The sequence below is a fragment of the Rhinolophus ferrumequinum genome, chromosome 6 (assembly GCF_004115265.2).
Source record: "Rhinolophus ferrumequinum isolate MPI-CBG mRhiFer1 chromosome 6, mRhiFer1_v1.p, whole genome shotgun sequence".
Taxonomy (NCBI): Eukaryota; Metazoa; Chordata; class Mammalia; order Chiroptera; family Rhinolophidae; genus Rhinolophus; species Rhinolophus ferrumequinum.
Window position 1 is genome coordinate 97,571,926 of NC_046289.1, and position 27,199 is coordinate 97,599,124.

At 35.0% G+C, this 27,199-nt stretch overlaps 1 protein-coding gene across 1 annotated transcript in view; it reads left to right on the forward strand.

The window, feature by feature from the left end:
* Positions 1-27,199, forward strand: part of ARIH1 (ariadne RBR E3 ubiquitin protein ligase 1) — a 103,230-nt gene that overhangs the window by 39,721 nt on the left and 36,310 nt on the right. Inside the window, exons 2-3 of the mRNA XM_033107228.1 lie at positions 5,047-5,114; positions 22,956-23,100. Of these exons, the coding sequence (XP_032963119.1) occupies positions 5,047-5,114; positions 22,956-23,100 (213 nt within the window). The remainder of the gene's footprint in view (positions 1-5,046; positions 5,115-22,955; positions 23,101-27,199) is intronic.

The window sequence follows — 27,199 nt, forward strand, 5'->3', positions numbered from 1 at the left end:
AAAAAAAGACTTCTTCCTTGACCCCCTGGTTATTAGTAGAAGATAACTTAATTTCCAAATAGTCTGTCTACTTGGTCAATGGATTACTGACAAAGTAGTGTTGAAATCTACAAGTATAATTGTGGATTTGGTCTATTTTTCTTTCAGATCTATCAGTTTTTGCTTGATTTATTATTAGGCTTTGTTGTTAGGTGCAGACATTTAAGATTGTTATGTTTTCTTGGTGAATTGACCTTTTACCATTATGATGTGTTTTTCTTTTATCCCTGGTAATTTTTCTTGTTCTGAAGTTAACTTTTGGTATGAATATAGCCACTGCGGCTTTGACGAGTGTTTTGTATGATATATATTTTTTTCATCCTTTTACTTTTCAACTCTATCATAACATTGAAAAATGGGTTGTTATAGACAATATATGGTTTTACCTTTTTAAAAAACACTGAACTGTCTATTACTTAGCAGCATTTCATTTCTATTTTTAAATTGAGGTTTAATTGATAATATAACATTAGTTGAAGGTGACAACATAATGATTTTAATATTTGTATACTGTCTTAAACTTTTTTTTACTATTTACATTTAATATAATTATTGGTGTGATTGGATTTTGGCTTTTTTAAATTATGTTTCTTTGTTTCTCCATTTCTGCTTTCTTTTGGATTGAAATTTTAAAAATAGTCCACTTCATATATCTATTGGCTTTTTTTAGTCATATCTCTTGATCTTTTTTTTTTTCTTAGTTGTTACTCTAGGGATTATAATACAAATATTTTTAAGTCTTCACATTCTATTTAGAGTTAATATTTCACTACAAGTAAAACATAGAAGATTTACAACTGTATAGATGATTTTTCTCCCAGTCCCTTTATGTTATAGTTGTCATATGTGTTATATCTGTATACATTTAACCCTTACCCTTCACCATGACGTCTTATACTTTTCGGTTTCAACAGTTTTGTATGTTTTTAAGAACTTACGAGGAGAAAAGTCATCTATAATATTTACCCATTTTCCACTTCTGTTGTTCCTCCGTTCCTGAAGTTCCAAATTTCCCTCTGGAATCATTTTTCTTTCAACTCAGCAACTTCTTTTAGCATTGCCTTTAGAGCACATCTGCTGGCAGAGTTCTCTTAGTTTTCTGTTATCTGAGACTATCTTAATCTTCATTCCTGAACTATACTTTCACTGAATATAGAATTCTAGGCTGACAGCTATTTAATATTATCCCACAGGGCCCTGAGAGACTGTTCTTTAAACAAAAATTGTTTTTCTATTTTAGGATTGGATAATTTCCTATTGATACATCTCCTAAGTTCACTGACTCCTTTGAGATAACCGTTCTGCTCTTGAGCCCGTCCAATGAACTTGTATGTTTTTTAGTTCTAAAATTTCTATTTGGTTCTTATTTTAGAATTTATGTTTCTTTCCTAAGAATTTCTTTAATTCATTTAAAGGTGTTTATCTAATGGATCATGATTTTAATAGCTGCTTTAAAAGTCTTTGATAATTCTAACGTCTGAGTCATCTCTAGGCTTCTACTTCTTAATTGCCTTCTCTCTTGAGAATTGGTCAGATTTTTTTGTTCTTTCTTTGTCTGATAATTTTGAAATCTGTCTTGGACATTTAGAATATTATGTTGTATGATTTGCATCCTGTTAAAATCCTTTAGAGAATGGTGAGGATTTTTTTGTTTTAGTAAACAAGCCAACCCAGTTAAGTTCTTTCTCACTTTATGTAGGCAGTGGTTCCATTATCTGTTCATTTTTAAAAGCCTTTGCTATGTTGAATTTGCCCCTCCCATTCCCATCTAGGTTGTCCAGCCCTTGGGCAGTGGTTTATAACATACGCGTAGTTCTGTTCTGAAAACCTCTGCTGTACTTCTGGCTGTGTTGCACACATGCACAACTTGCAGGTGAGCCCAGGACTTGGTTCATACACAGAATTAGGGGTCTATTTCTCCACCTTGCTCTCAGTGATTTCCCCTGCACTCGGACTTTCAGGGGCCCTTTTTCTTCATTCCTATAGCCACAAGTATGGAGTTCTCTCGGTTTTAGTTTCCTGTCTGTCATGCCTTGAGATGAAGTGGCAAGAGGAAAAAAAGAATGGGGACTCCTCCATACTCTTCTTTTCCCCTGGGGCCGTCTTCCTGCTTCCTCTACTCAGAGCAGTGATTTTTCTCTTGTGGTTTTTAGTAGTCAGTCTGCAGCAGTGTGGTTTCATGGCTGGGGCTGGCTTCAGCACAGGAGGAAGAAACGAGAGAAAAAGCAAAAGTCTTCTCCTCACATCCTCCAGGAGTCTTTTGCCCTAGTCCTCTGACCAAACAGATACACTGTTCTCAGTTTTTGCTGATCATGCCTATTGTCGTTTCCCTGTTTGGCCCAGCCTTGTCTCAAAGCCAGGAAATAACGGAGAAAAAAAAAACAGTGTACTCACCACTACCTTATTGGTTGTTCTTCACTTCCCTCCACAATTTGCCTGCTGTTATTTCGTTTTCAGAGTACTCTGTCCGTTGTATTTTGTCCAGGGCTCTTATTACTAGATAGAATCAGTAGAAGAGAGATACTACAGTGAGCTTATTACTCCATCTTGGCCAGGACCAGAAGTCAGATCGATTTGTTTTTAAATAATCAACATTATTGATGTATAATTTTTATATGACTAAATGTACCCATTTTAAGTGTATAGTTTGAGTTTTGATAAATGTTTTTCCTCCTTTAATCAACCATCACATTCAGAAATAGAACATTTTCAGTCCCTCAGAAGCTCCCTGTGCCACTTCGCGTTCTGCCGTCCTCTTCTCGTCCTGAATTACCTTTTGGTGTAAGATGTAAATGATATTTAGACATATGGCTAGTAGTTCAATGAGGTCTTTAATATTCCTTTAGGTTCTACTGCATGGAATTATTGAGGGAATATTAGACTCAAATTGTCCTCGGCTAGAATTCACAACTACTCCACTTAATGAGTTGCATGGCATTGGGTAACTTTTGTAACCTTTTGGAACCTAGTCAGTTTTCTCGTATTTAAAATGGGATGGATATATTTATATCTTACAGAGTGCTTTGAGTACTAAATAAGATGTATAAAGTACCGTGTACAGGGCCTGACATACAGTAGTAGATGCACAATAAATTTTCCCCCTTTCACCTTTCCTTCATGCAGTGCACATAAATGATTTGAGCTAGCAGTCCTGAAATAGTACCCCCCACCCCCTGCGTAGCGTTAGAGCCCTGGCAGAATATATTTTGGCATTATCATGCTACTGTGGTTTAGACAAATTTTTTTAGGAACATCCTATTGGGAAAAACTTTTGAGCATATATCTCCAATATAGTATACACATTATTAAACACACAGAAATTTTTAAAGGATGAGGTGAAAAATAAAGAAGTCGTGTTTCCTTCACCCTGGAGGACCACTGATCTGATTTTCTGAATCCCTTTGGTGATGAGCATATTTGGGGAGGTCCTACCCCAAACCTAATAAATAAAAATACGGAGGTGGAACCTAGGAATCTGTGTTTTAACAACTTTTCATAGTAATTTTTGATGAACCAGTAGCAGCAGGTTTGGGAACCTGTGGCTGGGACCAATTTTCGATCCTGGAACTCAGACGCAGGAAAGGCACCAGCATCAAGTCAGAGAGGGCTTTTACCCTCCTTTCCCTTTTTTCTCTTTGCAAGTTAAGACCACCAAGTTAGTCACACAATTCTAGTGAATACTACTAGGCTTAATTCTCCCAATTGATAGAATTATTGTCCTTATTTTACATATAACTAAGTCTAAATCAATAACTTTATTTAAATTGTAAGTAAATCCTGTTGTGAATACCTGTTATCAAACTCTTGAGTTTAAAAAAAAAACAAAATTGTTGAATCCCATTTCTAAGAAAGAGCTGGGCATGACAATGTCTCTATATTCAGTACACATAAACACATAATTGAGGATCGATTAATAGGTTTCTTTTCACGTATTACATAACTCTTGTAGATTGTTGGTGTCTGTCTGGAGTGCTGTGTCAAAGGAGAATTCTTAAGGAGGTCCGGGTCCAAGAAGGAAGGAATACTAATGGATTAGTAAATTGTGCCTGGAGTGGTGGGTGCGTGGGCGTTATACGTATGCATCTTAGGCTTTGGGGAGTGTATGAGTATATTTTCCTGTGACAAATGGTATTTTTGAGAATAACTGGTAGAGATTTCTTTCATGACATAATTTTTATGTAGGATCACATTTTAACTAAATTAGTAGTTAACTAATACTATAGTCTAAGTGTGGTAAAATAAGAGTGGTTTATGCACAGAGACCTTTCTTGAAATGTTACTTGATGTAATAACATTATACGTGAAATCCAAATAAGCCAACTCTGATATTGTAACCAGCTCTGATATCATTGAACGAGTCAGTCTTAGCTCATCTCTTAGGCTCCATTGCATTTTAAGTTAAAATTCTGGATCCAAATAGTAAACTCACTAGTTTCATAGGAAATGGAAATATTTGTGACAGGATTGAATGATAGGGCAGTAAAGTTTTTATTTCATTTTAGCTTTTCCTTCTTGAAATGAAGTAACAACCTAAGATTATAGTCCATAAATTATTACACAGTACAGATATTTTGTCATTTTTCATTAAATATCTTTGAAGGGTCTTCTGACCTTAATGGTTTGGAGTCGTTTGAACTATTCAGTTCCTAAGATGTTAGAAATCTTAATGATAGTGTGTGGATGTGGCAGCTGTCAAGTCTTAATTGCAAAAAAAGTTAATTACTGCTTGATTTAATACAATAATTTTTCATTTAATTCCTTTTTGACTTATTTTGAATTCTGTTTTAGAATCCTGTAGAAACCTGCCATATTAGTGTGACTTACTATTTTTAAATAGTCTTGCTTCTCATAATTAAAATTTTGTATTTTCTTAGGGGAATAAAGAAATATCTTTGGAAAGGAAATTTGGGTGGGGTGTTATAGAAATTTAAGTTCAACCTGAAGAATTCAGTAAATGTCAATGAAATGCTGTTACCTTAAAGTGACTTTTTTTCCCCCCTTCTTTAGAATCCAGCAACTATCACAAGAATACTCCTTAGCCACTTCAATTGGGATAAAGAGAAGCTAATGGAAAGGTAAGGAATTACCATGTCAGCTTTGTATTTAGAAGTAATACAGAAAGCCCAGGAAACAGAATTTACAAGAAGCAAGTAAGGAATTATTGGTTTATATGGCAGTATGTGAACAAACCAATGGGCAAGTGGTGTCTGCTTTAATCTCTTATATTCATCCATAAATTTTGCAGTAAATTTAGTGTTAAGGGAACTCAGGCTTAATGTTTCTTATTTTATTGTGGAGATGAGGTGGGGGCTCTGCTTCATTATCTTCTACCTGTTGTATATCCTTTATTTCCCTCTTTTTACATAAGTATCGTTTTATTTCCCTCTTTTTACATATGTATCGACTTTTTACAAAGTCGGTTTTTTGAAAGTGCTTGAAACATTCTTGTAACACATGCATAAATTCTTCTTTTAATTACTTAAAATTTCTTGCCCATAAACCTTTAAATCTGTTAAGCATATTAATCACATTCAATAAAAACAAAGTAAAGAAGTTTATCAGGGTATCCTGGCCACCAAAACAGCTGTTTGAACCGGTTTTCTGTTTTTCGTGCGGGATTATATTCCATGGATAGTTTTTGTATTTTCTCTCTGAAAATGTTTCTGGTTCTAAAAGGGAAGAAATCACTGGGACTGGAAAATGACAGTACTAATGCTATTCTTAATCTTTCCTCTTCCTTAGATTGGAAATTGGGGATACTTGTTAAGGTGGTAGGGTGACAGCCTCGGTTCTTTCAGTCTTATTCTATCAGCCTAAAAGTAGCAGTCCTCATTTTAATAAAGAATTACGACTAGTTATTGGCAACTGAGAACGCAGATACTGTGAGAAATAAATGAAAAATATTTCTCACTTGATTTTACAACTGAAAGCCCTTTGTAAAACAGATACTAGATAATACCAAGAGTGTTGCCCAATTTCTCATACCTTGTACCCCAGCTACAATTTAATAGTGACAATAATAGCTATCAATTTTTGATCCCTCTGTGCCAGGCAGCATTTCATTTCATCTTCCTGATAGCTTTATGGGGCTAGAAACTGTTATACCTACTTAATTGATGTGGAAACTAAGGCTTAGAGTTTAATGTATTTACCTCTGTTTCTAACACAAGGAGTTAGCACTCAAACTCAGGTTTGTTGGATTTGAAAGCTTATGTTCTTAAACACATACCAACTATGCAGCTTTCCCAGGGTTCCTGAAGAATAAAATGCTCCTTGACTAGTGTGACTTTTTCTCCCCCCATGGGTCTCACCATCTCTTGAAGTCAGTGATATTTCTTAAGTTTGGTAACGTTTATTTTCGTGCTTATTTTATGACACCTCTATTAGGAAAAGGTGTTTTCATTGTTTGTATTTGATACTCCCGGTGAACTAGACTTATTTACAGTTTTTTTCTTATTAATGTTTTTCTCCAAAGACATTCTGAATTCTGTAATACCATTGACACTACTAAAAGCATTTTTCAAATAAATTTTGTGCTTAAGTGTGGTCAGGATGAATTAAAAAGTAGGCGGCTTCTGGGAAACTTCTGTGAGTGTGTGAACTTTTCAGTTTCCCCTTGTTAATTTCAGGGTTTGTTTTATACTGAAGATATGTTATTGGGTACCCATAAATCTTTGCGTATGCACTATTTTTGTCTAATTTAATGAGTTTCACATAATATCCTTTGTTATCTGGTATTAGCCCTGCCACACACTATTTTATGATTACTAATATGTTTAGATTTAACTACTGCTGTTGTAAGTTGTGCTTTATATTTACCATGTAAATATACCATGTAAATTAAATTACCATTTAATTTATATTTACCATGTTTGTCCTTTGGTTGTTGTTTAGTTGCTTTAATCAAGTTTCTCGGCACCCCCCCCCCCCAATAATTTCAAAGTTATATACTTTAGTGTTTCTAGTGGCAATCCTTAAAATTTGTATTTGCATAGTTAAAACTATGTTTGTAACAATATTAATTGCAGTGTTTATATCCATGCCTTGCACAAGATAAAAATTGTAGCATACTTTGTTTCTCTGTTCTTTCGTCTTCTCACAGCTTGATTAAATTGGTATTTGAGTTTTTCGTTTGATGTTAAGTATTTTTACTCAGTATGTTTAGCTTTTTTTTTTTCTAATTTGTTTCTTGCATCCCACTGTTTTCTCCAAATTTACCTTTTTTCCTCTAGGCTATGTCCGTAGTCACGTAAGTCAAGTCTCATAAATGATAAATTTTTGCATATTCTAAGAGAAATCCTTAATATTTTGAGATTTTTGGGGTGGGTTTTAAAAACATAGCTTTTGGGCCGTTTAAGTCAGAGGCCCCATATTTTTGGTTTGGGGAAATTCTCAGCTGTTACTTTTTCAGTGTCACCTTCTCTCCATTCTCTTAATACTTTCTGGAATTTCTTTTGGTCACATATTGAAATTTCTGGATCTCTTTTCCAGGTCTTCTGATTTTTTCAAAATATTTCTTCTGTACTTACCTTTTTCTACTCTAGTCTGTGAAAGTTCCTCAGGTTTACCTTTAATTCACTAACTTGCCTTTTTTTTTCCCCCCTAACTCATCAGGGATTTTATTCTGATAGGAATATATCGTTTTACAGAGAAATTTAAAAACTTCTGCTGAAATTTTTTAAGTTATTTTTTTCAGCTACAGATGACATTCAATTTTACTTTATGTTAGTTTCAGGTGTACAGCATAGTGGTTAGACATTTATATAGTTTATGCAGTGATTCCCCCTGATTAGTCTAGTACCCACCTGGCACTATACATAGTTGTTGCAACATTATTGACTGTATTCTCTATGCTGTACTTTGCATACCCATGTATTTCTTACTCCTTTCACCTTTTTCACCCAGTTCCCCAACCCCTCCCCGACTTTTCTGGCAACCATCAGTTTGTTCTCTGTATCTATAAGTCTGTGTCTGTTTTGTTTGTTCGTTTATTTTCTGCATCCATTCTGCTATTTAGCCATCTTGAATTTTTTATTTCAACAGTATCCAATTTTATTCACTTTAATAACTTTATTCTTGTTTTGTAGATGCTATCTCTCCATTATCTCTCATGACATAACTATTAACACTGTTTTCTTTTAGCCTGTTTATCAATAAATAAACATAGAATTTAAAATATGTATTGGTATTTGATACCCTTCCAAGTATATCATTTTCAAATTGGTCACATTCTAGGCTATAGTAAATTCCAAGGAAAATTGATATGCATTCTATTCTCATACTTCCAAGTAATTCTTAAAAACAAAAAAATGAAATTACTAAAATAGTTAAAACTAATGAGAGTACATACAAATAAGGAATGTGGCTGGGAGTACATACAAATAAGGAATACTGTACAGGGGAATATACAGTATTAACATTTTTATAAGAAACGTTAATATTTAATTTTTATAAGAAAAAGAAAAAGATGTAGAAAAACTAAGCCTTTGAAATAGGAAGTTAGAAAAATACAAAATAAACCCAAAGAGAGTAGAATAAGTATTTAAGATAAAACAACATTAATGGAATTGAGAGCAAAATTAAATAAAGAAAACAAAAAGATAGTTCTTTGAAATGAATTTTAAAAAGGAATTACAGGAATGAGAAGAAAAGTCACAGACGGAAAAAATATTTACAAAAGGCACCTGATAAAAGACTTATCCAAAATCTACAAAGAACTCTTTAAAACCCAACAATAGGAAAACAGTCCATTTAAAACATGGGCACAAATCTGAATTAGATGCCTCACCAAAGAAGATACACAGATGTCAAATAAGCATATGAAGAGTTACTCAACGTCTTATACCGTTAGGGCATTGCTGATTAAAATGAGATGCCACTACACATCTATTAGAATGACCAAATTCCAAAACATTGACACCACCAAATAGTGGTGAGGATTGGAGCAACAGAAACTCTCATTCATTGCTGGTGAGGAATGCAAAATTGTATAGCCATTTTGCTTTCAGTTTGGCAGTTTCATACAAAACTAGACATACTTTATCCATACAATCCAGCGGTCATCCTTCTTGGTATTTACCCAAGTGAGTTAAAAACTTATGTCCACACAAAAACCTGCACACAAGTGTTCATAGCAACTTTATTCATAATTTCCAAAACTTGGAGCAAAAGATGTCCTTCAGTAGGTGAATGGATGAATAAATTTGGTACCTCCAGACAACGGAATATATTATTCAGCTCTAAGAAGAAATGAACTCTCAAGTCATGAAAAGATACAGAGGAACCTTAAATGCCTCTTACTAAGTGCAAAGAAACCATGCTGAAAAGGCTGCATATTGTGTGATTCCACCTATATGGCATTCTGGAAATGATAAAACTATGAGGTAGTAAGAAATATATCAGTGGTTACCAAGGGTTGGTGGTGGTGGAGGGAATGAGTATGCAGACCCAAAAGGATTTTGGGGGCAGTGAAAATATTCTGTTTGAAATTGTTACGGTGGGAAAATATCACTACACATTTGTCCAGACACATACAATATACAGCACCAAAAGTGGGCCCTAACGTAAGTGATGAGCTTTGGGTGATAGTGATGTGTCAGCATAGGTTCATTGGTTGGTCACTTGCACCACTCTGTTGGGCAATGCGGATTGTGGGGGAGGTTGCGGGGGGGGGGGCAGGGGTATATGGGAAACTCCTTTCTGCTCAGTTTTGGTGTGAGCTTAAAACTGCTCTAAAAAAGGAAAGTCTGCTATGGAAGGGGGGTAATAAACTGCTGGCAAATGTGATGGGAGTGCGGGAAGGCTCAGATAAACAATATTGGTAATAATGCATAATTGCGGATGGGAAAAATACTTCAAAATTATAAATGAATATACTGTCTACCACTTTTGGCAATATAGAAACATAACTATTGAATGAATTTATGGCCCAGTAGGATTTCTCCTAGGAATGGAAGAATAGGTCACCATTGGGGGGAAAAAGCTCATCTAGAGCATTTACTCCTTTACCAGGTTAATGAAAAGAAACCCAAAGGCAATCAAAATGTCAGCGATGCATTTAATATCGTGCGTTTATTCATGATTGAGAAAAAACGGTTTTTAGCAAACTGAGAGTGTAATTTCCTAGCGTAACAAAGGGCATCAACTAATAATCCACAGCAAAATTATACTCAATGTTGAAACATTAGGAGCATGCCCATGAAATTAAACAAGGTTACTGGCTGTTACCACCATTTTAAACGTATTGAAAGTTCTGATAAAATAATACTTGGAAAATTAAAGTGGTATGAAGATTAAGAAGGAAAGTAAATTTGTTAGACAATATAATCATTTACCTAGGAAACCCAAGAGAATCGGCTGATAAACTGTTGAAAAGCGTTTGTTTATAAGACTCACCTGAGAACTTGAAAAAAAAAATAATCCAGTGCCCACACCCTTCTCCATCCCTCCCCCCAACCTCAATACTCCTGGAAAATGAAAAAATGGAATGTAAGGAGGCTTAGTTTCCGTGACACTGTACACCTCCCAATTCTTGAGTATAAAAATGAAAGATAATAAAGTGTAAAAATCTTATAACTATTTAGAATCTCAGGAATGAAAAAGAAAGGTAGACAATATGGCCAATGGTTTTTGTTACATAGTATTAAATATCTTGCTTCCCATTTGGTAATGCGGAATGTATTCAAGTATCATTTCTATTCATTTTGACGTAATTGAAGATAAATCTTACCCTACTCAAAATTGTGCAGTATTTAAAATTTCCTCCACTTTCCTCTCTTTCCTCATTTCCACATGCCAGGCCTATGTTTCTTTTATTTATTTATTTATTTATTTATTTATTTATTTATTTATTTATTTATTAGTGAGCCGTAGTCACTGTCCATTGAGGGAAATAGAGTTGTAAGTAGATTCCTGCCAATAATTCCCCAGACTTCTGATCCACAATTTAAACAAATTTGTCCTGACCCTAAATACGAGTGACTTACTCTTTTTAAAAATAAATTTTGGTGAAGGGAGGGGGTGAAGGGCTGGTGCATATGAGACTTTTTTGGTCTCTTATCTCTCATAGCAGATTTCCAGACCATTGTCATTCTCTTTCTCACCCAGCCTTCTGCTTTTTGACTCTGTCAATTAGTTTCTCTTCTGTTTTACAAATTAAACAGAATTTTCTTTACTCATTAGATTCTTCCCATGCTCATCTAGATGAATCAAAACAGCAAATCAGAGAATCAGAACTGCAGCAATGACTGTATCTGGCCCACTTCTTTAAGGCCAACTTTTTCATCTGGGATTTGATCTTATATAATTTTTGTGATAGTAGAGTTAGCACTTGTATGTTACTGTGATAGCCACATTAGTAATAATACATTGTTTCACAATGATCGTCTGGTATATGAAAGTAAATTTGGTTTGCCAGAAACCTGCCTTTCGTGATAGCATTCATCACTATTCTTCTACAGTATACTGGGGTTTTCCTGTTTAAATGATTCAGGCATTATCGGAGAGCAGTGCATGGAAAGTGGCAAATGCACCATCCTATTGTGCTATAGTAGTTAGTGGTTAAGAACACGAGATCTCTGCTCTCCCACCTAGTAGCTGCTTGAACTTGGAGTAGGTTAGTTACCTCATGTGAAGTGATTTTTCTTTTATCCATTCTGTTGTCCGCTACTTCACTACATAAATTCAAGAATGTTTTTGAATATTAACTACGTGTAAGACATTGAACAGAGGTTTGGTGATGAAGAGGTACACGCAACAATGTGTCGTACAGTTTGCACCCCCAAAATACTTAGAGATAAAGCTTTACGGGAATATATTAAAGGTTATTTCTTACTTAGGTGGGAAAGAGTTTATTGATGAGATGGCATTTGATTGGATTGGAAGGGCAGAAGGGTGTGGAAACCTGGGCATTTCAGGTTCAGAAAACAAATGGTGTGGAGGAAATTTAAGGAACATACGAGGTGTGACAATTAAGTTCGCGAACTTGTCACTGTGCACTTACACTGGCAGCGCTGTACAAGCAGCTCAGTAAGGTTTCATAACCTTGGCATGTCAGTGTCTCACAGCTGTGTTTGTGTCAACGTGTGGCGGTGTCCTGCTGAGCGGCGTTCATTATTGTTGTGTGATTTGTGTGCGATCGTGAGAATATCTGAGCTTGAATAAGAGCAATGAACAAACATTACATTTGTTGTTAAACTTAGCAAGAGTGGAAGTGAAATCAGGGACATGTTAGTCCAAGTTTATGGGGATAATGCCGTGAAGAAAATGGCAGTGTACAAATGGATTAAACGTTTTTCTGAGGGGAGAGAACGCGTCACTGATGAAGAGAGGTCAGGGCGGCCAGTAATGAGCAGTATTGAGGAAAACATTGCAAAAGTTCATCGAATTGTGCATCAAAATCGTCGGCCGACTGTGAGAAGCATAACAGACCAAGTAAACATCGATGGAGAAACAGTTAGGAAAATCTTAACTGAAAACCTTGACGTGAGAGAGGTGTGTGCAAAAATGATCTCGAAGGAGCTCACCGATGAACAAAAGCAAAGGAAATTCGAAGTTTGCCAAGACTTTTTAGAGAGGCAAGATGATGTTTTGGGCCTGTTATCACTGGTGATGAAACCTGGGTGTACCAGGACGACCCTGAAACAAAGCGTCAACGTGCACAATGGAAGTCAGCCAATTCTCCACGACCAAAAAAATTCTGTCAGTCCAAATCAAGAGTCAAAACGATGTTGCTAACCTTTTTTGATATCAGAGGGATTGTTCATTATGAATTTGTACCAATTGGACAAACAGTTAACCAAGTTTACTATTTGGAAGTGCTGAAAAGGCTGCTTGAATAAGTTAGATGACCTGAACTTTTCACCAACAATTCGTGGCCCTTACATCACGACAATGCACCAGCTCACACGGCACTGTCTGTGAGGGAGTTTTTAGCCAGTAAACAAATCACTGTATTGGAACACCCTCCCTACTCACCTGATCTGGCCCCCAGTGACTTCTTTCTTTACCAGAAGATCAAGGAAATATTGAAAGGAAGACATTTTGATGACATTCAGGACATCAAGTATAATACGACGACAGCTCTGATGGCCATTCCAGAAAAAGAGTTCCAAAATTGCTTTGAAGGGTGGACTTAGGCGCTGGTGTCCGTGCGTAGCTTCCCCAAAGGGAGTACTTCAAAGGTGACCGTAGGAATATTCAGCAATGAGGTATGTAGCACACTTTCTAGGATGAGTTTGCGCACTTAATTGTCAGACCTCATATTCTACAGAACAGTTGACTGTTCCAACAGCAGCAATTGGAAGTGATAGTAGAATGATACCTCAATAGGTTGAAAGAAAATAAATGCCCAATTAAAATACTATGTTCAAGGAAAGTGTATTCGCAAACAGTGCTATCTTTTAATATAAATGGCTTTATGTTGTACACAGCCTTGGTATTTTTTTAAGCCAACATTTTAAATTCTATCAATGTTGGTTGAAATTTTAAATACTCATAATTATTTAAGGAAGTATTTGGATATTAAGGGGGAAATTGTGGAATGCAAGCTAAGTTTGCTTAAGGGTGGAGTTTATTACCTTAAATGCATATATAAAGAATGTAATAAGCTAAGCGTTCATCTTGAAAGTTTCAAGTAATGAGCTAGATGTATCAAGATATGGAAAGAACTACAAAGTAAATGCAGAGAAAGTACAAGAAGAAAGAGCAGAATTTAATGAAATAGAAAAGAAACATGCAGTAGAGGGAATCAAGAAGCCACATGATTTTTTTTTTTTAATCAGCCTTCACTATTTTTGTAGTTTCTACCACTTGAAAGCTATACTATTTGACTTTTGAAATCTTTTCATACTTTTACTCTGTTCTGTATGGCTATAGTTGTTCCTCTATACTTGTACCCGTTGGGATGCCTTCAGCTATTCAGACCACAGTCTCCTCAAGAGCTATGTATATTTTTGCACACATGTGGAGAGCATCAGTAATAGCATTCATTCTGGGGTTGTGCTCACAGACATCATTTACAATTCTGTACGTAATATATGAGGTCAGACGATTAAGTTCGCGAACTCATCCGGGAAAAAGTGCTACCTACCTCATTGCTGAATATCACCACGGTCACCTTCCAAGTACTCCCCCTGGGAAGCTATGCACCAACACCAGCGCCTAGTCCACTCTTCAGAGCAATTTTGGAACTCTTTCTGGAATGACCATCAGAGCTGTCATCATATTAACCCTTGATGTCCTGAATGTCATCAAAATGTCTTCCTTTCAATATTTCCTTTATTTTCGGGTGAAGAAAGAAGTCACTGGGGGCCATATCAGGTGAGTAGGGAGGGTGTTCCAATACAGTGATTTGTTTACTGGCTAAAAACTCCCTCACAGACAGTGTCGTGTGAGCTGGTGCATTGTGGTGATGCAAGAGCCATTAATTGTTGGTGAAAAGTTCAGGTCATTTTCGTCTTAACTTTTTCAGGCAGCCTTTTCAGTACTTCCAAATAGTAAACTTGGTTAACTGTTTGTCCAGTTTGTACAAATTCGTAATGAATAATTTCTCTGATATAAAAAAAGGTTAGCAACAGTGTTGCAAGAAGTTTGTGAACTTAATTGTCACACCTTCGTACAACTTGTGTGATGCCTTCTGGATCTCCTTATTCTCTGAATTCTTACCACTTTTGCTATTTTCTATTACTTCCCAAGCATTTTCCTCCTGCCTCTTGCATACTTAGCATATCATATTGCAAACAGGTGTCCTTGTCTTTCCTTCAAAGCAATTAACATTGCCACTAGCTAGCACAATTCCTATATATACTTGCTTAATCTGTGATGGAACTAAGTAAAAATGGATCTTAATTCTATACTGTCTTATATTTTGATTGCTTATTAGTTTCAGCATAGCTAGATTTTAAACATACTTTGGTTTAAGACTTCCATTAAATATGTTGAAACACCATTATCACAAGAATAAAAGGATACTTCTTTTCTATACTAGAAGGAACAATTTTTCTCTTTAATTGGAATCAAACCCACTATTGAATCACAAGTAGTTTGTTTCATTTTATTTACTAAGTTGTGCCACTCATGTGCAGCCAAAAGAGAAGACCATTGAGGAGGGCAGAGGGGCGGACCTCCGTTGAACGCACAAATTTGGACAGAAGGCATAGAAGCCATTATCTTTATTTTCTTTGAAGTAAAAATAGTTTTAAAAAATGATATTGGTTCTTGTCATTTTGGGGACTGTAGTCTCTTGGGGAAATACTGAAAACTTTGGAGCTTCTCCTGGAGGCAGCAGAGGCGAGGAGGGGATGAACATGTGTAAATAAGTTGCAATGTTTTGGGTACTGTACAGTTGTTGAAGTTCCAAGGGCTTCAGGTTAGAAGAATTCGTTAAATTGAAATAATCATGATTTAATCATGATCAAGCCAGAGAACATGGACAACTACCAGTAAAGGTGTGGCTGGAACACCTATGAAATCAGCATTTGTGTGTTCTGAAGCTTCTAGTGTGGAGTTCTCTCCTCTGTTACGAAGGGAGTAGCCATTAGCTTCTTAAAATGTGTGGCATAGTTTCAGATCTACCTTGAAAGTACATACAAAATAAAATCTTATTCTTCAGAAAAGCCTTTTGATTAGCAAAATATTGATAATGGTTGTAGCTGTATGGTAGGTGAGTATATGGGAATTCAGTATACTGTTTGCTCTCCTGAGGGGGCCAAAAGAGAGTGTGTGTGTGCGTGTGTGTGTGTGTGTGTGTGTGTGTTCAGCCCTGTGTATCCAAGAGTGCTGCATCTACAGATTCAATCAACCTCAGATAAAAAATACTCAGAAAAAAGATGTTATGTTGTTGCTGACATGTGTACTAGTAGTTAGGCCTATGATGGTTGCCTCTGTACTGAACATATAGTCTTTTCTTGTCATTATTCCCTGAACAATACAGTATAACAACTATTTCCATGGCATTTACATTGTATTAGGTATTATAAGTAATCTACAGATGACTTAAAGTACATGGTAGGGTGTGCGTAGGTTATATGCCAATACCACGCCATTTTATATGAGGGACTTGAGCATCTGCGGATTTTGGTATCTGTGAGGGTCCTGGGACCAATCCCCACTAATACTGAGGGACAGCTATATATAAAACTTTCTGTAATAAATGGGGTGGGAACCTTTTTGGAAGATGGCATGATTTTGCTAATTCAAGCTTAGAAGGAGTTAATCTTACCTCTGTTTCATTGTGGTTAGTTTCTTAATACACTTCCTTTCATCACGGCTCAGAACTCAAAAGGATAAAGTACGGAGGAACAAATGCCAGAAAGTTTCTCAAAAATTACCAAGTAAGATTTTTGTATTGCAACTTGAAAGTAGTATTACTTAGTAGCTTCTTTGTCAAGTGCTCTTTTGCTGAGCAGTACAGTAGCAAGCACAGGAGATTTTATCATGTTTTTTGTTAAATTTTTTTTTTTTAGGTTGAGTTTTTCCCAATAGGGGAAACATCTTAATCTCAAAAAGCATTCTACTTTTCCTTAAAAATGCATGATCAGTATGTTTGTGTATCTATAAACCTTATAATACTTTAATACTAAACTGTGAACTAAATTTATTTTTTAGATTAGCATTAAAAACCCCGAAACTTTTAAAGCAAGTTCTTAATAAGACTTGTGTAAGTCCTCATTAGATGTTTTTTAAAATGAGAACCAAAAGTCATCCTTAGATAAAAAGAGTTTCTATTCCTAAATCTTAAGTTTTAGTTTTGTGGAATTGTATAAAGTTTATATGTGTCATCTTAAATAATTTTAGTCCTTCTTTTAAAAGAATAGCTTTAAAAACCACAAAGGATGCAGTGAATCTTTTAATTTGTATGAAAATTTACATTCTACTTCAGGAGCCTTTTTTTAAAATTGTTATTAAAACCGTACAATTTATAGTTTTTTAAGATCTAATAGTTTTACAAGCATTATAAGTTAAAAAAAAAAAAAGAAACAAAAAACATTTCCCAGTCTTCTCAAGAAGAGAAGGAAATGTTACTTCAATATTTCTTAGTAACTTGCTTATGTTACCATACTATAGTATATCTACTGGCTTCTTTCTGTAGAAAGAGAATTAAGCTCTGAAACCAATGTCTATATGTAAAGACTGGGGAAAGCCTCTCTTAGTGTGTCTGGTCCCTTGTTCTGTTTTGCTGTTTTAAGACTATCATTTTAATTTCCTGTTATTTTGGCTTTTTATAAATATGATGGCAATTCTTATTCATATGATTTAAATGAACTTAATCTGTTTCTTTGCTCCTTTTTTGCTTAAATATATCTTTTCTAAAAGTGGAAAAAATTACACCATTAGAAGCAGGTTAATGGGGCCAAAAGGTAGTTGGAATGGCAATCCGTAGAAGAGATGGTGTCATAGATAGTTTTTTAGTGCTTTGTCAGAACTATAAGGCATGCAATAATTGTAACTGTATAGTTGCCTTTTGAAATTGAAGTCTCATGTGGCATAAAAATGCCACATGAGAATGTTGAAATAAAAACTTTTGTTATTTAGAAGTATAAGTATGTATATATGCATGTTCATACACGAATATATATAGTGTATGATGTATATTCTTAGAAATTTTCGTGTGTGTGTGTGTGTGTGTGTGTTTGCTCCTCAGGCTTATAGCACTAGATTATGGACGTGTTACGAATATGGAATGGGAGCATCAAACACCTATAAGGGGGACTGAACTCTGATAACCTAAGAATATACAGTAGAAACTTCCACTGTATAACTTTAAATTAGCTTAACGTGTTTGCTTTTCTGATTCTGTTGTGAAAATAAGGACTCCTTCAACAGTGGTCTTTTTATGAAGTATGAAGCCCTAGTGGCTTTTAAGTAAATTCCTAATAGCAAAATTAAATATTGGTTTTGGTGCAAACAATGATTCTACATCATTTAGAATTCAAAAAGAAACGCTAGCTAGTGATGTGGCTTAGCAGCCATGTCGCCTCTCCCCACAACCATTGTTTTTAGGCTGTAACCTCTCCTGCCTTGAAATTTAATTCATATTATTTCCTATGTTTCTGTCTTGTCTAGCAGTCAAATAAAATGAAAACTTAAGGTTTAGCTATTCTGCAAAGATGGCTGATTATGTGGTAGTTTGCCTAACTATATTTCTGTAAACACGCTGGCTGAACAGAAAGAAACCTATAGAGAGAAGAGGATTTATGCTCTATTGAGAAACCTCTCAAATTGCCCTTGAAATCTAGGTTGAGAGATGGGGTGAAAAAACTCTGCCCTTCTCCCACTGAGGAAAGGCTGGATTGAAGGTAAAACCACGGTGCCATTCTGTTTTTATTTTCATCAATATGATTTTTTTCAAAAGGATGAACAAGGGTTGCAGGAATGGAGAGAAGCAGTGTCCCAGGATAACTTCACAGCTGTTTACCAAAGTCAGTGAAGCAGAGAGATTACTGTGGTTAACTCATTAAACAAGGTGCCTGAATTGCAGTGCTTCACACTGACTCAGTCTCTTCATTTGGGCCTGTTTTTCATAAGGATGTACATAGAAGCCATCAAACTGAAGGAACTTTCAAATAGTGACCAGGTATACAGTGTGTGGGGAGTTGAGAATCCACTCACGTTCTTGAGCATTGTAGTCCTAAATAAAACTGTTATAATTGGGACAGTAACGGGGTGGAGGGGGAGCTTCTTTGCTCTCTTAAGGAAATTAAATGAAGACTGTAAGATAGAGGGTCAAAGTGAACTGATAAAAACACACCACAATGGAAAACAAAGCTCACAGAACTAAGAAGAAGAATGTATAGTGCTAGGTGGATACTGTTGAATAACGATGATGTACACCTGAAACTAATATAATATTGTATGTTAGCTATATTTTAATAAAAGTCTTAAAAAATACACACAAAAAAAAAGAATGAAGGGACAAGGTATTACTTGCAGCATTTAAAACCACATTAGCAATAGCATGAAATAGTGCAGATACTATGAAAAACAGAGATATGTGAGACAGGGAAAAAAACAAAGAAGGAATTAGCAGATGGTAGACACAAGACAAATTAACAAAGCTTGGGTTGGATACAAATCAGGTAGGAGGATAGTCTTAGTAACTAAAGGATTTTGAAGTACTTAAGACCTGAATGGCATTTCAAAAGAGAAAAAGTTAAATAGTTAAGATAAACCCTACAGAACTACTAAATTTCAAGAATGAAACCTGTAAATGTACCACTTGAAAAAGGATTTGAATTAGAAAATGAGAAAAATTATTTTGACTACAGACTTCAGTAACAACAGGTACCAGAAGAAAATGGATGCTGTCTGTATAGCAAATATTGGGGGAGAACGGGGAGTGGGGGGAGGCAGATTTGGCTAAAATGAGCATTTGAATACATTTCAATGTTTGAATTGTGTCTAGGTAATTAGGATAATCAAGTTTAGGAAACTTAAGTGTTTTTATCATTATTGAAAAAAGCTATAGAGTGAAAAAACAATGTAATTAGCGAAAAAAAGTATAATCAATTGGGAAAAGCTCCAGCAAGTACCAACTAAAACTCAAGAGTTAAGTGTAGATTCATTTCATAGAAAGGCAATAAATATATTATTTAAAGTTGACAGATTAAAAAATAGGTTTAAGTATTGATTTTAAGTTATGTTTAGTAAAAATAAATTAGATTTCATTACCTTCCAAATAACCATTGCATAGCCATTGCTGGACAGATCATGTAATAAAAGTAAAAACAAATTTTAAAATGTTACATTTCTTATAAAATGGAACTTAACCTAATAAAAGAAAAAAAAACATCGAGGCCTACTATGCCCAGCAATATGGGTGGGTTCTTAAACTCCTCATTCTGTTCATCTGGGCAGTATTTGAAAGTTCTTTGATAGTATTATCTGCTTTGGGGTTTTTGGGTTCCCTAAGATAGAAATTGAGGGGAAACCCCAGAAGGTTTTCCAAACAGATTTTACTAAGCTTATGTTCAAACACGAGGGGGCAGCATAGAGGAAAGGAAGGACCTCTGAACTGATTCCGGGGCTGGTTCTGCTTGGCAGCTTTTATAAACGGGGGACCAGCCTGGGTGAAAAGGCAGGCTTCTTGAAAAAGGCGGGCTTCCTCTTTGGGCTATGTTGCCTGGTAACTCTTCGCGCCTGCACCCTGGGGGCAAGAGGGTGGACAGCTCATCACCACGACCCCGGGAAGGTGTTATAGGGGGTAAAACCTTGATCAACTGCGCGCAATAGTGATTTGGACATCTGTATGGAAGTAAGCGGTTGGTTAGGAGGGAGAGAATCAGCTATTTCTACGTTTTTATGTAAGGGGTAATGGAGTGGTGGCATTCTTGTGGTCAGCTAATCCAGCATTGCTCCCGGACGTCCAACATCCTTTCGCCCTGGCCCCAACTCCCTGTGCTGTCTCAGTAGCTTCTAGCATGAATCAAAAGCGATAAACTCCAGTATAGGCCATCTTTAAGAAATATACATAAAGCAGAGGAATTCACATTTATCACTGTCATACATCTTTAAAAAGAAATTGAATGCTTATAATCTTCTAGACACTAGGGCTACAACAATAATAAAATAGTCCTCATGGGCTTTACAGACTAGCAGAGAAAACAAAAACAGTGATTACAGAGTTAGTAATGTGGTAAGAGTTGGCAGGAGTACAAAATACCATGAGGATGCAACCCTACAGAAACTTACCTGGTTGGGGGAGGTTGGAGGAACTGCCAAAGAAGATTGGAGTAAGGTTTAAGCTGAGACATAAAGGTAGAAGAAACACCTTTCAGTAGATGTTTAGCCATTTGGGTTAAAATGCTTTATTCCTTATTACACAAAAATAATTTCCATATGAATCAACAGTTTAAAGGAAAGGCCTAAATCATGGATGAATTTTTATAATATTTGGGTAGAGAGATCTTTTAAAACAATATGAAATCCAGAAATCACAGTGGGGTTGCATGATAATTTGCCTACATAAAAATTGAAAGTGGCAATTAAAACCACTATAGGTTGAAAGGCAAGTTAGAAATGGGAATGAAAGCAACCCATGAGACAAAGGATTACTCTTCCTGTTTACATACTGAACTCATAAAATAATAGTAAGATCTTAATAATAGAAACATGTTCCGTCTCACTAATAAAGAAATGCAAGTTAACTCTAGATATTTTTCTCCTATCAGATGGGCCAAGATTTTCATCTAGGATTGTTTATATGTGGGATAGCTAAATGTCCCTCAGTATAAGGTTGGTTAGGTAAATTGTACGACATTGTTGCAGTGGAATATTACTCAACAATAAAAAATAATGTAGACCTGTGTTCATTGACAAAGACATCTGTTACATGTTTAGTGAAAAAAGCAGGTTGTAAATCTGGAGTACAGTATTTTCATGAAATTATAGACACATCTATTTTGCTGTGTATGCATAGAATACTGTCTAGAATGTTCACCAGACTAATAGGAGTCACTAATTTTGTGTAGTCAAGTTTTGAATGACAGAAGTTTGTCTGGTGAGCATGATTTTTTTTAATATAAAAAGGTGTTTAATTCACTTACCTGTTTATATTTAGTGTTAGCTTCATATGCTTCTACTTTTCAGATAAAACCTGGCATCTTAGACTTTCTTAGAGATAAAATTTGTAGAAAAACATTTAATATTCTTCTCCATGTGTTTTGTTAGCTGAATCATCAAGGAAAGCTTTAATTTTATATGAGTTCCCTTTTCATAATGTGTTGACATTTTCATTGATAATTTGATCATTATAGTAGTCAAAATATCTATTTATCGAAAGATATTTATTAGTCTAAGGAGAGTTTTTCTCATTTGAGTGATTTTTTTTTTTTTCTCTTGGAGATACAGTAAATGCCTTGACACAAAACCTGAACAAGACCTTCATTAAAAATACTGGAAATCTCTTCTGAGCATTGGTTATTTTTTAACCTGTGAACCTTCTGTTTGTTTGTAAAGAACATTATAGTTAGTGAAACCTGGTCTTTACAAGTTAAAAAGTAATTGGCCAGATTTCACATTAATATTTTTGCTGGCTGTATTGTCACAGATTGGAAGTTTTTTTTAATCTATTGCTTTTCCCTTTAGAATATTAAGATATTTAAGGAGGTCAATGACCATGTCTCAGGTGGATTAATGGGAAATATTATGCTAAGTATTTACCACTATCTTCTGTCAAGAAGTTTGCACGTTAGTTGAAACTGTAGGTAGTACTTGGCATACCATGCTTCTTGATATCTTAGCTAGTGAACTACTTGTGTATGTTTAGATATATGCTTAATGAAAAGCTAATATATAGATATTTGATATAGAAACATTTCAAGATAAACTTTTTTCTCCTTCCTCCCCTTTTCTAGTAAATTAAAAATTATTTCAAATAAATATTTAGAAAGCAAGTCTATTTTGTAAAATGAAAGTCATGTAATAATTTCATTTTTAAATGATTTGTGGGGTGAGGTATGCTTTGTAGGTGGTTTACTTGCTAGTGTGTTTAAACTGCTAGTGTATTTAAACTTGCTAGTGTATTTAAATTATTAATAAAAGGAATTTTTTGTAAAAAATATAGCCTAACCTTTTAAAATAGCATTACTCTTCCCAAGGTACCACTAGAGACAGTACAACTTTCATCCTTAAGTTTTAGTTGTAGTACTATTAAAATACTAATAGCTCGACTTCCCAGGATAAAAACGAAGTAAAAAATATCAAAATAGCAACCAAAATCGATCTGCTTTCTTCATATGTATATACCTCCATTTGCTACAATTTTATCCACACAACTCATTTCTTCTGAGCAAAAAAGGTTATAATCTTGGTTTATTTTAATTCAGTTCATTGCTTTTCCCTACAGATAATCAGGTTTTGCGAGAGCTCTAACAGTGTGCTATTGCTGGGCTCTCATCCTTTCTGTTTAAATAATGCAGGTACTTTGATGGAAACCTGGAGAAGCTCTTTGCTGAGTGTCATGTAATTAATCCAAGTAAAAAGTCTCGAACACGCCAGATGAATACAAGGTCATCAGCACAGGATATGCCTTGTCAGATCTGCTACTTGAACTACCCTAACTCGGTGAGTATCTGGTAGTTTAAGGCTAGCGCTGACTCTGTTTCACAGGGTCAATCACCTTTCATTATTTAAACAAAGGAAGGTCTGGGATGGAAGTCTGGGATTGTAGTAACCTATAAATATATTAAGGATAAGGAAAGGAAGAGAAAGAATAAGGTCCTCTTCTATCCTCTTCCTACCCCATTACCCCATTTGTTTTTTAAAGCAGCAACTTGTCCAAATTGTCATTACACATCTAAATCTTTTCTGAGTTTATTTTACCACCACGGGAGAATTGTGTGATAGGTAGACAGTGAGTGGAATTATTTTTCATCCAAATTAAAATAGATTCAAAACTAAGTTTTAAAACTACATATCCAAAACACTTATAAAATGTCACTAATACTATTTCACTAGGGAGCTTTCAGGATTCTTTATACCTTCAAAAAAACAAAAAGATTTTCACTTATACAAATCCATTCTAACAGAGTCTTAAATACAGCAGGTGGTGACAGTTGGAGCAGATACTAACGGAAAAGTATCCCTCTTAAAACCTGTTGAATTTAGATGATTTACTTCGGCGTGTCTAGTAAAGAAATTTTAGGCGTTTAAGTAAATGTAATCTTCCTATGAAGGCCTTAGTTTATTAGTAACCCTAGGAATGTTTGTGGCATAGATAACATTTAGTTACTTGGAAGTTACCTCTTAAGATTTTTCAAGATACCTAAGAGATAATTCCATAATAACTGTATCTATCTTGTTCATATTCTCTGCTTTATAGTTAAGCAGCTCTTTCTAGTAATTACTATATACCAGATTTTTGTCACCATATTATTTTAACATTACTGTTTTTCATTGTTTATCTTAGAGTTTTATATTTGTATCTCTAATAAAGCCCATTTGAAGGTAACTAATTTGTTTGCATGTACCCAGGGCTTAGAAAAAACTTTTTCAAATAAAGTTAAGTACTCAGAGAAATTAAAAGATCAGTGAGCTAAAATAACTTAGTTGATAAAGTGCTGAATTGAATTTCTAGATTCTCAAGTTTTGATCACAGCTCTAACACTAGCTATTTGACGTGGGGTAGTAAATCATTTCATCTCACTGGCTCTCAGGTTGTTTTTTTTCTTTCATATGGGTTGAATAAGATATTCTTTCAAATTCTTCAGCCTGAGAATTGTATCTATTCCCTCTCCTTAAGTCACAATCCTAACTTGACTATTTAAAAAACAATCAGCACTATTAAAAACACATTCAATTCATGTTTTGACCATTTTATTATTTTTCTTTAACAGATTCTCTTTGCCAGTTGACATTTATATAGTGTTTACAGTTTATAAATGTCTGTGAGGTAATACTAAGACCCAAATAATTTGTCCCGGGTTTACGAGATTTCCTCTTTTTGGCCTTTCTCCTCATGTTCTATTACAGCCTTTTTCTCCTTAGTTTGTCTTAAAGGTAATTTGAGTAGTGAAACTAGCTGCTTGCAAATACCCGCTGTAACTTTTTCAGTGCCTTTGGTACTATCTTAACAGTCTCAGCGATTTGAACTGAAAATCATGACGAGTTTTAACAATGTAAATTTTGCTTGCACTTGTAACTGATGGTGGAGAGCCTACTATTCATTCATTCAACACAACAGGCACTATTCTAAGTGTTAGAAACACAATGGAGAATAAAGGTATAATGCCTGCCTTAGATAATGTATAGGTTAACTGGGCAGATAAGTGAAATGCCATGTTCAGAATGGTAAGTGCTTTGATAGGGCATGATGCTATGGGAACATGTTGGAAAGATACCTGACTCAGTTTTGGATTGGGGATGACTTCCCACAGAAATGACATTTGAACATACCTCTGAAGGTGTGGTAGTTAGGAAAATGTAGCAATACAGAAGGCATAGGAAGAGAGTACACTGCCAAGAATGATAAACAGTGCTCAAAGCTTTGGTGAAAATAATTGAAAAGTGAATTTGGAATTAACATGAAGTTTGCTGATGATCTTGGAAAGTTATTTTAAGTAGTGTGGTAAGATGTAAACTTACACTGCATGGGCTGAAGAGTCATCGTCTTGAAAGGAAGTGAAGGCAGCAAATATAAACAAATCGCTCTTTTAAAGAAAGTTTTGCTATGTAAGTGACAGGACAAGAGAGCAAACAGCAAACATGGGTTGGGAAGTAAGTTAAAGAGTTATGGAAACTGTGGCAAGCATTATGAAAAACATAATTATAATGGAACTAGGACTCCTTATAGTTCTTAGACTACTACAGAAGGTTAATATAACCTCTTCAGTTTTGGAACTGAATGTCACCTGAGATTCTTCACTGAAGCTTTATTAGTTGGATGGGTGATTTCGTTACTTATAACTCCCATATTTCCATTTCCACTACTCTCTTCAAACACTGATACTTGCCTTTCATTAATGTATATCTTTAATAACTTTATATTTCTAGAAAGCATCTTTAGCTGTATACAGAGCCACGTGCAAACAGGTTTTTTTTTTACTAAATGCTTCTAATAGCTAGGTTTATATAAATCTTTAGAGTTAACTACTCTGGGTGATCTGTTTTTTAAAAACAATTACCTGAGACTTTGGAGTACTTTTTAAGCAACAGTTACTCACTTTATAATGTTTTGAATCAAAGCAGTAAGATCTAGCTGTACTAACCCCTCACTCTACCAGGAAATACAGTTTGGGCTACAATATCTTCGTTTTTATGAAATAAATAATTGGTATTTTCGAAGAATAAGCTTTATTAAATAAATACAGGCAAAGTAGAAGATTGAGAGAATAGGCGACCCTCCGTCGCCCACTCCTGACACACCTCTGAATCTTTTTTCTCCTGAATGCACTGAAATATCTGATCTAAGTCCAACCTTATCTTCCTTTATAACTCATTCCATTTCACAGACAAGGGAACTAATGTTCTGATTATTTGCTTAGTTTTTCTAAACAAAAGGGCTTCAGCTTATATGGGAAATTATATGGACAACTTCTGAAGGAGGAAAGATAAGTCTTAATGCCCTTAGTGCTCTTTGATGTTAGTTGCTACGTATGTAAAGTGGAGGAGATAATTGAAACATTTAAGAGTGTGTATTTTTCTCCAGGACCGTTAATTTCTGTTGTAGGTAATATTTTATACATTTTAGTGTATTCTTGTTCATATTTATTTATGATGTAAATAGATAAGTTTGATGAGTAGATAATCTAATCACATGAGTCAGGGAAAGGCCCAGGGAGCCAAGTAGGTAAGCGCAAGTAAGTAAGGGAACAAATATGTCAAAGGAGAAGGAGGGAGAAGGGAATGAGACAGACAGGAAGATGATACCCAGGTATCATTATTTATGATGATACGCAATTCAAGCACAATGAATATGTTTTTTATCACACGTTAGTTTTTGCTTTATCTTTAGACATGCATTTGTGATTTATTTTTCTAATGTATCTTGTTTAGTCTTGCCTATTTAATTAGAAAAGTTATTGAAAAGAAGTCTTTAAAGAATAAAAAGCTTTCTTTTTATCTTATATGGGTCCTGGTATAGAAGTCCCAAAGGTGGAAATGTTATTTGTAGTCATCACTTAATAACCACTGTGACCTTTCATTTCTCAGTCTTAAAGATTCTTATTTGAAAGAAGAATAAAGCACATGCGTATGTTTTTAAATTATGAATAGAACATTTTACAATTGTTGATGTACTCTACTATACTATACTATATTTTACTCTACTATATTTTGTCCTCTACCGATGCCCCTTCTCATTATAGCCTTAAAAATCAAATACTCTCCACTAGTGATCTGGCAACAATTTAGTGCCAGATCTTCACTGCTGGGGAGTAATGAGAATCGATTTTGTTTCCCAGATCTTTTTTTAGACTATTGATTTTCCAAATATTTACCTTCACTTGTTTTGTGAGTGAGTTAGAATCATTGTCAATCTGAATAACACCATATTTTGAACTTGATAACTATTATCCATTTCATTTGATCTGTAAAACCAGTCTCAGGACTCTGACACATTTTCTTTCATTTTCTTTCACGTTTTCAGGCATTTTTTATGTAATCAAAGTGCTATAATATAGAATTTGTATCTTGACTATTTGCATCTCATACCATAAGCAACATC